This window comes from Filicampus tigris, chromosome 18 (assembly GCF_054856515.1).
Source record: "Filicampus tigris isolate MCC_2025a chromosome 18, RoL_Ftig_1.0, whole genome shotgun sequence".
Lineage (NCBI taxonomy): Eukaryota > Metazoa > Chordata > Actinopteri > Syngnathiformes > Syngnathidae > Filicampus > Filicampus tigris.
In genome coordinates this window covers 2,964,263-2,974,617 of record NC_141234.1, presented here as the reverse complement: position 1 = coordinate 2,974,617, position 10,355 = coordinate 2,964,263, and the positions used below count along the sequence as shown (strand labels likewise).

The following is a 10,355-nucleotide window of genomic DNA, read 5'->3' as shown; positions in this document are numbered from 1 at the left end:
AAAAAAACGAAGTAAAAATTAACGGTATGTTTTTTCTAAAGTTCTTATTCATTTTCATTACATAGTTGGTTCATTTATTTAATGCATTGTCAATAACATTAGAAACATTCATAAAATAAGATACGTGTGCATTATTACAGTTCGTTTATTATATCATTGATATAATTAAACTACAAATTAGCCTTTTTTTCAATCGTTCTAGCTTAAAATGGTTAATTTATTGAAGATAACATTAAAAATACGAGTAAAGTAAAAACAATTACAATTAATTCATGTTAAGTAATTGCTTAATCAATAATAACATACATTATAAATAAGGGAGAAATGATTCATCATTCAATAGATTTGAGCAAAATCTACGAATGTATGAATGAATGAGACAAAAGTTTGGCCCGCTACTGTTTGAAATCAAGACTGAACAAGTAGACAACAGTGAGCTTTATTTTGAAACTATTAACCCGGAAGTAAACGTCAACCTCGCGTTGTTTTGAAGTCGGCGTGTCTAGCACCTGAAAGTGAAACTTGTTTACCGTCCGGAGGATTCCTCCGCATTAGGCTTCTCAGTCGCTCGCTCTCTGGCTCCGGCTCTGCGTCTGTCGCCTCCATGTCCGGCCACCACCACGACCACGGGTGCAGTTGCGAGGGCGCCCACGAACCCGCCGAGAGGGGCGTCGAGTACGGATTGTATCGGCGCATCGACACCGACAAGCTGCAGTGTCTGAACGAGAGCAGGGACGGCGACGGCAAGCTGGTGTTCAAGCCGTGGGACCAGCGGAACGATCGCGAAAAGGTAAACGAGCCTTCTTACTTTGACAACTGGGAAATCAGTTACATGTCAAGTAAGTCAAACGGCATCAGTCAGCAAAAGAACCACGCATTGGGAGGTGGGTCATATTTTATTTATAGTGGTGCACTGAAACAATTTTGAATCAACACAAAGATAATCAGTCTGCTTTCGTGGAGCGCAACGGAATTTGAAGAATATTTACTGTTGGGAGGCTGAAATTACAAGGATTTGGGCTATTTTAAATGAAACAATCAATTATATTTATAAATGAATTTGATAAATACTTTTCAATTCATTACTGCACCTCTACATTTTATTGATGTTATTACAATACTCTACAGTGCCCTTTTTTTGTATTAAAAAAACCCCACAACAAACATTTTGGATGTTGTCTTAGCGGTGCTGGAACCGAATGATGGTATATTTGCAAATATCTGCTTTCATTTGGGAAAACAATCAACATTTTCTGACATGTTCTGGAACACACCTGCAAATTAATTATAATTCATTTGTAAGTGCGCCTTCTGCACTGTCAATTTGGAATAATGCCTTGTTTTTGAATAAAGGGATGGACATTAAAACATTTTTTATCCTATGTTGATTAATCAATGGATAGGACAAAAAATGTTTTAATGTCCAATTAATCAACAGATTAATCAATTATTAAAACAATTGAGGGATTTTATGCTTCAAAGCCCATTGTCATTGTGCTCTTGGTGTAATCGCTTTGGCCACCAGAGGGTAGTATAAAACAGACAAAATTCAGTAAGCTGCAGTATTAATATTAATCGTTTCTTTCAGAGGATAAATGCCCAAGGGTATTGTTATTCACTATGTGTTGCTGCACAATTTATGTGATAATATCTGCTGCAGTTTAGAATTTTCGCATTAAGCGGTGTTATTTTTTCCATACAGTTTGTCGAGAGTGACGCCGACGAAGAGCTCTTGTTCAATATCCCGTAAGCTGTCCACAATTTTCTTGTTTTGATGATCCGACACCACGCGCCGCCGAAACGCATCCAATTTCACCGTTTTCCAAGCATCACGCCAGTCTTGCGCTACTGCTTTTGCCGCGTCCCGTTTTGTTTTGCTTTTCATTTCTTTGTGTTCTCAGATTTACCGGCAGCGTCAAGCTGAAAGGCGTCATCATCTCCGGAGAGGACGACGAATCGCATCCGGCAGAGATACGATTGTGAGTGGTAGCGTAAAACGACAGAGATATGAATCAAAGGCATTTGACTGTTTTACAATACTTTGTCTTTTAGCATTTGTTTAACTTTACAACAGAGAGGAATTTTTAAGTAGAATGTAAAAAAAAAAAAAAAATCATGAACTGATGCATACGGAAGATTTGTGAAAACCTTAGTAATATCTTGAGTTTCATTATGCAGAGACATTCCTTGCAGGTACAAAAACATCCCCCAGATGTCCTTTGATGACACCGGCAGAGAACCAGAGCAAGCTTTCAGACTCAACAGAGACCCTGAAGCTCAGCTGGAGTACCCCACCAAGTGAGTTTCGTTCACCGAACAGCGCGGCTCGAGTTACTGTCACAAGCCTTTCCTGATTTTGTTTAAGCCTGTGGCTGAGCGTCCCGTTTTTCTGCATTTGACTTGCAGGATCGCCCGTTTTTCCAACGTCCAGCACCTTTCCATTCACATCTCTAAGAACTTTGGCGCCGAGAGCACCCGGATCTATTACATCGGCCTCAGGGGAGAATACTCTGAGGTCTGAATTGATCAAAACAGAGGCTTCAAGATGTTTGATACGTGCTTTTAAATTAAACAATTGATTAACTTATTTAAAGCGGGAAGTCAACCCAAACATATTTTTTTCAAGAATATGTTCCCAGCAGGCCCACTAGTTGAAACACGGCATTCTGATTAATTTTTGCGTTTGTGGAATATAAGTTAAGCAGCAAAATGCACTCGTTTTTTGCCATCTCTGGGGCCGGCCATTTTGTCTTCTGTCGACTGAAAATGACATCACCACTGCTCACAACGACCAATCACGGCTGACCTGTTTTCTGAATCTGAGCCGTGATTGGTCGTTGTAAGCAGTGGTGATGTCATTTTTAGTCGACAGAAGACAAAATGGCCGCCCCAGAGATGGCTAAAAACGAGTGGATTAACACTTATGCCACAAACTCAATTTTTATCAGAATGCCCTGTTTCAACTAGTGGGCTAGCAAGAACATATTCTTGAAAAAAAATGTCTGCGTTGACTTCCTCTTGCCTAAAGCAAAGCCCCTGCTAGCTTAATGCTAACGCTAATTAGCATTGACGTGGTGCTCTAATCAGACGATTTTATTGCCAACTTTTTTGTGGGGGTTGGAGGGGTAATGTTTATATATAGTATAGTATTGTTTCGTTTTTTTTTTTATATTCATATGTACGTAGAATTACTTTTTTTTCCTACATAGAACGCTGCTGACTATTGTTTCTCTTGTCTGAAGGCTCACCGGCACGAAGTGACGATCTGCACCTACGAGGCGACGGCGAACCCCGCCGATCACAAGGTGGAGAGCATTATCCCGCAAACCAACTTTATTTCCTGAAGCTTCACATCCGAGAAGGAGGAGGAAGAGGCTGTCATTGACGCGGGTCAAGCCAGCGCAATGACGCATTTGTTGCCGCATGTTGTTGGCGAGCTAGCCAAGCGCGACGCTGACACCAAGCGTTCAAGTCTGACGAGCTTTCGAAAACGTGCTGGAGCGTCACGGGTTGGCAATGTGGAGGTCGAATTCACAAGCGTTTGTAATCTGCTTCAAATAAAATGCTGAGATCTGACAATCTCGTGAGGAGCTGTTGACTTACTTTCCCACAAAGGCGCTTGAAAATTTGTGATATATAACTGAGCATTATGAGATTTGTTCTAAAAGTGGATTTTATAGCTCCTAACGATTTGAGTAGTTTTGATCATTTCTGGACCCTTATAGTTGATTGAATACTAACTGATTCACGTTAAAAGTAAAGCTGAACAATTTACTGATTTTTAGCGATTAATTTGAGTTCATTTCTCATGATGAGTTTTTGTTATAGTCACCTTGCACAAACAACTTGACTACAAAAGCAGTCACTCACTATTGCTACTTTAACGTTTTGGTTATACTGTATTTAGCGACTTTTCCGACACCTCTTGCAAATAGTTTTCAACTTTTAATTTCAGATGTTAATTTATAGAAAATCGTTTTTACATGAATGTTTTGATGAAATACACTTTTTTTTTTTAATTGAGGTTGGGCGTATGTTATGTACTGAAGAAAAAAACAAGCTTTATTAATGCCTTACAAGGTCTTCAAGGACAGTACAACAAAAACAGAATAATATAAATGTATTTCCTTTTTTTTGAGTATTTTCTTGTAATTTTAACAGTCAACAGATGCCGTTTGTGGTTAAAATATGCCATTTGTTGACCAGTGTTATTTTTGTAAATATCATGATCGGTTATGGGCGTGGTTATGTCCAACGTCACCCACATGCTCCCGCCCCTCGCTTGTGCAGACGCCAACCGGAAGTTCCGCTCGGTAGTGAACTTGGACAGCAGCGAGCGGTGAGTGGAACAATTTATGTCAGCTACTAGCGGGCCGCGGCTTCACCGCCTTCCCCCTCACTCCACTCTCCTCCGCGTTTTACTCGCGGACATATCCCCTTTAAAACCTTTTCGGACCCTTCTTCGGCTCCCTCCTGAAGTTCCCCCTCGGTGCACAGTGGCCATTTTGTGACGTTTGAGCTCCACATCGTCGCGGACGGACACGGAAGGGAGACGCCGGTAGCAGACAATTACACTCATTGTGTTAGCACATGCTAACATTGTGTGCATGTGTGTAAAGGGGTGGGGGCGGCGACAGATTAACTGGGATTTAATCCGCATCAAGGGGATGATGGGACTGTCGGATTGAGAGTTTTATTGTACCGCCGAATGAATGCCATCACGAGGGATGAAGGAAGAATCTACCATTGTCCTCTTTCGCCTCCGCACCAGCCGCCACACTTGCCGGTCGGGTCAGGTTGTTAGAGTTCCGTCCAAGCGGGCCGGTTCCCCGGATAGTGAGGTCGTTTGTAGCGGTTGTTGGTCGGAGAGCTGCGGTTGCATGGTGTGTCCGGGGACGAGGGAGAAGGGGGGCGCCTGTCACTCACTGCCGCATTTGATCGTCCCGTTGTTTGGCAGTCATCTGCACCCACCCCCCACCCACCCGTTTGCCTCAGTGTGAGTGTGTTCTTCTTTCTATCTTTGTGTTGCATCCCCACCTCATGATCGGCCAGAATCGGATCTGATTTCCTTAATTTGGGGGGTTTGGTGATCTTGTTTATGTGTTGCATCCTACATTTTGACTGAAACGTGCTAGCATGAGCTGCTTTTACTCAATTAGACTGTGTGAGTGTGTGTGTGTGTGTGTTAGATGCTCAAGTAATTGAAGTCATGCAAATGGCACACTCGTGATGGCCTATAAATGCACTGCGAGTGGACCCCCCTCTGCAAACCCCCACACCCAAATAAAAAGTGAAGAGGCTGGAGTCGTAAAACGTGCGGTGTGCTACAGCTGAATTAATGGTAGTAATTCATTTGTAGTTTCTTTCAAGCGGCGTCAAAGGCGGAAACATGCAAAATATAAAAGCATAAAATTGCAACGTTTGTGGCATTTTTGGCCCACCAAAAACGGTGTCGTTAATAACACCCAGTCACTGCAAAAGCGGTTTGAATTAAACAATGTTTACTTCTGTGGTTGGAGCACTGCACTGCATTCTCCCGCTTCCCAGCACCCAATTGTAACCACTTGAGTGGCCATTAATAAGTTATTAACCGCACATCTGTCCTTTTAGCCTCATTTCAACTGCTGAAAGGCATCAGTCCGTATCACAAAGGTCCACTAGCTTAATGCTAACTATAACAATAAAGACCTTAGAGTAGGGAGGGCTAACCGAAATTAGCATCGACTCTATGGCAACAACAACAACAAAAAATCTTCAAACTGCATCTTTAATACACATGGAGCAACAACGCATACAAGCACATTCACTTTACGCAATCCATTAGTCTAGAATTGAATTACTGTTCAACTTTCTTTGGGGTCGATGCCACGGAGCTGTGTTGTCGAAACGAAACCAAATCAAACCAAGTTTAAGTTGCCTTTGGATTCGCCGCGACCCACTTTGTATTGGCTCTATTTTTACCTTCTGACCTCCTCCCGCGCTGCCGAGCGTGAGCCATTGTTTCCGAGCAGCCCTTTAAAAACCCACGCTGCGTTATGGATTGTTGTTGTTGGGAGTCTGTGGAAAGAAAGGGGACACGACGATGAATCATTCCACTGCTCCGTCTTTGAATAAGTTGCTCGCTTTGTTCCTTCCACTCTTTTTGTTGGACTTCCTGCGCTGGTCAGTAGGCCATTAGCTTGATTGGGGTAAAAATGCAAGTAAACTTTGAACACATTTCGCCCTTGATTGAGTTTGAGGCGTTAGCTGGTAGTTAGATGGCTGTTCAAATACAGTTTGAGAACGCCTGCTTATTGTTTTGTTGCCGGGTAGACCAGCCGCACCAGCGCAACACGACTACTTCTTCTTCATGCGAAAATGACCTTCGGTGAGCAAACACGCGAAGCCCGGCGGGCTGATCAGTTACGCAGTCGCTGGGCCTCTCAAACTTTTCAAGACAAGCATTACCCAGTGTGAGGTTTACACATTAACCCCCTCGCGTTTCCTTTTTGCCCCTATCATCACATAGTCAAAGGGCGTCAAGGAGCGACTTTTACGATACTGCCTCATCACCAGGTGCCCCAAAGCTGTTATCTGGGCCTTATCGCCACGGTTGCAGCCAGGTCAATCGGTGCGTTTCCATAGACTTGGCAGGGTGGCTCGACTGAAACCGGGTCCATGGATAGAGAAAGGATGGAATTAAATTCAAGTCTGGAAAATTGAAATTGCATGGAAAAATAATGTTTCCGAGGTTTTTTTTTGTTTCCCATGCGTTGAATTTAAGTCGATTTGTTCTTAATTTACTGACAATATTTGTTTGCGCGACATTACCGAGCAACAATCATTTTATGGCATTTTATGTGTTCATATTTTAAGTGTGCGTCCTCTCTCGTGTTGACAGACTCTCTCACAGTGTATGTGTGGCAACAACATGTCTGTGCCGCTGCTCGCCGAGGCTGTGACGGTGTCCGGGAATGAGAAGGAGACCGCGGCGGTGAGTTGAAAGCCACTCGCCAGCAACATTTGGATGCCTGACAGTGTGTCTCATAGTTGAGTTTGCTTTCCACGTCATTGCCATTGATGCCTGGATTTAAAAAAAAAAAAAAAAAAAAAAAAAATTAATTCATAAGCAGTAATTTAACCGCATTTTCCTTCTCCTCGTTCCAGGTGATTTTTCTTCATGGACTGGGAGACACGGGGTAAGTAAGCGGCATAGTCTCAGTTTGGGCTAAAAATAACTCAAATGACCCTCGCTGTGTTTAAACTGGGACAATTTTAACCGGTGCAGTGGCACTGTGGCGTTAGCTGATGAATTCAAGAAGGATAAAGGAAGTCTGCTTAGGCCCGACAATGGAGGACATATTTCTTCTTGTGACGTCCAGCCGGCTCTTTACAAGTACAAGAGCAGCTTTGTTTGAGCAAAAAGGCACCTTTTGTCTTTTCCATGTTGTTACGCACGCGCCGAGAATTCATTAATTTGCCTATATGTTGACGCTATTTTGGGAACAATAGCATCTCGAAGACAAACTGGAAAAAAAAAAAAAAAGATTTAATTGCGTCATCTTTTTATTCTTCCAGGCACGGGTGGGCCGATACCTTGACGGGGATTCAGCCACCTCACGTCAAGTTCATCTGCCCTCACGCGTGAGTGTCCATAGAAGGAGTCGGTCCGCAGAGGGATTAGCTTCCTTCTTTTCTTTTGTTCAAATAAGTCAGATGAATCGCCACACGTGTAATTTATTTCCATCGGAAAACCCCCCTCTCCCCGCTACCGTCCGTCTTACCCTACAGGCCAAAGATTCCCGTCACGCTCAACATGAACATCATGATGCCCGCCTGGTAAGAAGTGCGCTTTCCAGGGCAAGCGTCACAACGCAAGCGGCGATATTTGACTGCTTGCTTTGTGTTCCCGCACAGGTTCGACCTGATGGGCCTCAGCCCCGAAACCCCCGAGGACGAACCCGGGATCAAAAAGGCGGCTGATAACAGTGAGACTTAGCAGCGTAGACTCGAGTCGCTGTGTTGACGACCTGAGAAAAAATTTCTGTTAAAAATAAAAATTACATACAGTGCATGGGAAAATAATGATTTTAAAATGAAGCTAATTTAAATTCAAAACTACTTGGGAGGAGGAGTGCAGTTTTAAAATGAAGTCAATTTAAGATTAAAAAAAAGAAGTACATGGAATAAATTGGCTTTCAGAAATAAAAACAGCACATGGTATTAATATGGTCATTAATAATGGAGACAATTCTAAAGATTTGTGGGTGCATGACTAAAAGGCTTGGCACATTTCAAAATAAATACAAATTCAAAACACAAAGCCACTACTACACTGACCTATAGCTCCCTCTAGTGGTCAAAATATAGTACTGACAGCGGAGAAACCAAAAGGATGACTATTTCAAACTGGTCAGCATTGTGTTCTGTGTTATATTTCTGCACGTTTGTCTCCTTCCCTTCAGTTAAGGCCATCATTGAACATGAAGCCAAAAATGGCATCCCTCCCAATCGCATCATGCTTGGCGGCTTCTCTCAGGTAGGATCCGAAAGAGAGCAACTTCATCAAAAATGCTCTACGCCACTTTTTGGTTTGTTTGTTTAACTTGCTTCCTCATTCAGGGCGGGGCCTTGTCCTTGTACACCGCCTTGACCTGCCAGCACCAGCTGGCCGGCGTGGTGGCCCTCAGCTGCTGGCTGCCGCTCCACAAGAGTTTCCCTTTGGTACTTACAATCGGGTTTCGATCGTTTCAAGTCGACCGTTGAATACAGCCGGCGTTGCGTCTGCCCAAGCGCGCTGACGTGTGGCGTCTCTGGCGTGCAGGCGTCGAGCGGCAACAAGAACCTGCCCATCCTGCAGTGCCACGGCGAGAAGGACGAAATGATCCCCGTGCAATTTGGCGCCATGACGGCGGAGAAGCTCAAATATATCGTCAACCCGCAGATGATTACCTTCAAAACCTACCCGGGCGTCCCTCACTCGTCCAGCACTCAGGTGTCATACACAAGCCGTGTTTGAAAAAACCCCAAAAAAGAATAGAGAATAATCTCAAAGTGAATCCATTTTGACTTTTTGGTTGCAGCACCATCCTGACGTTTGTTTTGTCTCCGCCGCAGGAGATGCTGGCAGTAAAGGAGTTCATCGAGAAGCACTTGCCTCGGATCTGACCTCCCCTCCCTCATCCCTGCTGTGACTCTCCCTCGTCCCCCCACTCGTGACACTGACCTCTCGCCTCAACCAACCCCAATTTGTCATTCCCCAAACAGGAAACAGCCATGAGCACCCCTTCTTCCTTCCACACGTGCGCAAATTGGATTTAAAAAAAACAAAACAAAACAAAAAAAACTTCAATGCTCGTCCTTGCAATTCGCAGCCTCTGGAGGGAGAAAATCAACCCACACGGAACATTCCTTTTGATTACCTTTGTCGTTTTAATCAACTTCTTGTTTCCCTTTTGTGTTGCTGTCCACTTGTCACCCTCCAGTCCACCTCATTCACCCCCATTCCAAGTGTTTTTTTTTTTTTGTTGTTGTTTTTTTTTGTAGCTGCAAAACACACGAAAAGACCCCCGCGTTGAAAATGCTTATTATTGCAAATGAAGTAGATCTCCCTCCTTAGGCAACTTAACTGTCTAACCCACGGATCCAGCTCAAAAGTCTGACCTGTAAAACTTTGAGAAAGCGGCAATAAACTGGGAGGGCTCTGGTGACAAACGTAACTGAAGAGTGATTTTACAGATTACAAACGAAAGTTAACCCGGAAAAACTTGATCCTTGGACAACGAAGTGTCGCTCCGAGGAGTCACATGCACGTAAAAGAAATCGACATCTGTCAGGTGTTCTGCGTTTTTTTTTGTTTTTTTTCCTGTTTCCATGAGTGTTGTTTTTATTCTTCTTGTGTTCTTCTGTTGGCACTCGTGTTTGGAAAAGCTTGGGGGGAAAGGAGGAAAGGCATCCGTTTTGATTGTTGTTGACAAATCAATGAATGTCTCAAGTCGCGTCACACGTTAAGTCACGGTTGCTTTTCGTCCTCTTCGACTGCTGCTTCCCTTTTTCTTTTTTTTTTTTTTAAATAATTATTCCAATGTGTGACAGTGTTGCACATTCTCATGTGGTTGTCCTTGGTTTAAATTTGTACGTATGTTTTTGTGTAACAGAACTTTTTTTGTGTATGTGTTTTGCCACTGTTGTCATCTCATCCTTTTATTGTTATGTTTATTATGAGGACCATTCAGTAACATGAGACAGGTGGTCTCTTTTTGTTTCCAAGCACCTGTATGCAGAATAAATGACAAGAAAAACATTGTGTGATTTAACGTGTCTTTGTGTCCTGTGGATTCAATGAGTCATCCATTTTCTCTCGTGATTATTCACTC

General features: G+C 43.2%; 2 protein-coding genes across 5 annotated transcripts; both read left to right on the top strand.

Annotated features, from left to right (window-relative positions):
- Nucleotides 1-464: 464 nt before the first annotated feature.
- pithd1 (PITH (C-terminal proteasome-interacting domain of thioredoxin-like) domain containing 1) lies at nucleotides 465-3,579 on the top strand. 2 transcript variants are annotated; one of them, XM_086014657.1, is made up of 6 exons: nucleotides 465-790; nucleotides 1,703-1,746; nucleotides 1,902-1,979; nucleotides 2,194-2,298; nucleotides 2,407-2,515; nucleotides 3,243-3,579. In XM_086014657.1, exons 1-6 carry the CDS (start codon nucleotides 605-607, stop codon nucleotides 3,342-3,344), a joined length of 624 nt encoding a protein of 207 aa, XP_085870783.1. In that variant the 5' UTR covers nucleotides 465-604; the 3' UTR covers nucleotides 3,345-3,579. The 2 variants fall into 2 exon arrangements, with proteins under 2 accessions (XP_085870783.1, XP_085870782.1); XM_086014656.1 differs by having other exon boundaries at nucleotides 2,179-2,298.
- Nucleotides 3,580-4,269: 690 nt separating this feature from the next.
- lypla2 (lysophospholipase 2) lies at nucleotides 4,270-10,282 on the top strand. 3 transcript variants are annotated; one of them, XM_086015126.1, is made up of 10 exons: nucleotides 4,270-4,339; nucleotides 6,881-6,973; nucleotides 7,147-7,178; nucleotides 7,558-7,623; nucleotides 7,771-7,818; nucleotides 7,897-7,967; nucleotides 8,445-8,518; nucleotides 8,602-8,703; nucleotides 8,804-8,974; nucleotides 9,097-10,282. In XM_086015126.1, exons 2-10 carry the CDS (start codon nucleotides 6,896-6,898, stop codon nucleotides 9,145-9,147), a joined length of 693 nt encoding a protein of 230 aa, XP_085871252.1. In that variant the 5' UTR covers nucleotides 4,270-4,339; nucleotides 6,881-6,895; the 3' UTR covers nucleotides 9,148-10,282. The 3 variants fall into 3 exon arrangements, with proteins under 3 accessions (XP_085871252.1, XP_085871253.1, XP_085871254.1); XM_086015127.1 differs by lacking the exon at nucleotides 4,270-4,339 and adding an exon at nucleotides 4,348-4,558; XM_086015128.1 differs by lacking the exon at nucleotides 4,270-4,339 and adding an exon at nucleotides 4,622-4,996.
- Nucleotides 10,283-10,355: the final 73 nt, after the last annotated feature.

What these genes read in the sequence shown, in the direction of transcription:
- pithd1 (XM_086014656.1), top strand. Translation starts at nt 605, where the DNA reads ATGTCCGGCCACCACCACGACCACGGGTGCAGTTGCGAGGGCGCCCAC. An exon ending in AGCGGAACGATCGCGAAAAG is followed by an intron (nt 791 to 1,702) that starts GTAAACGAGCCT and finishes TTTTCCATACAG; the next exon opens with TTTGTCGAGAGTGACGCCGA. An exon ending in CAGCTGGAGTACCCCACCAA is followed by an intron (nt 2,299 to 2,406) that starts GTGAGTTTCGTT and finishes TTTGACTTGCAG; the next exon opens with GATCGCCCGTTTTTCCAACG.
- lypla2 (XM_086015126.1), top strand. Translation starts at nt 6,896, where the DNA reads ATGTGTGGCAACAACATGTCTGTGCCGCTGCTCGCCGAGGCTGTGACG. An exon ending in CAAAAAGGCGGCTGATAACA is followed by an intron (nt 7,968 to 8,444) that starts GTGAGACTTAGC and finishes CCTTCCCTTCAG; the next exon opens with TTAAGGCCATCATTGAACAT. An exon ending in CTCACTCGTCCAGCACTCAG is followed by an intron (nt 8,975 to 9,096) that starts GTGTCATACACA and finishes TCTCCGCCGCAG; the next exon opens with GAGATGCTGGCAGTAAAGGA.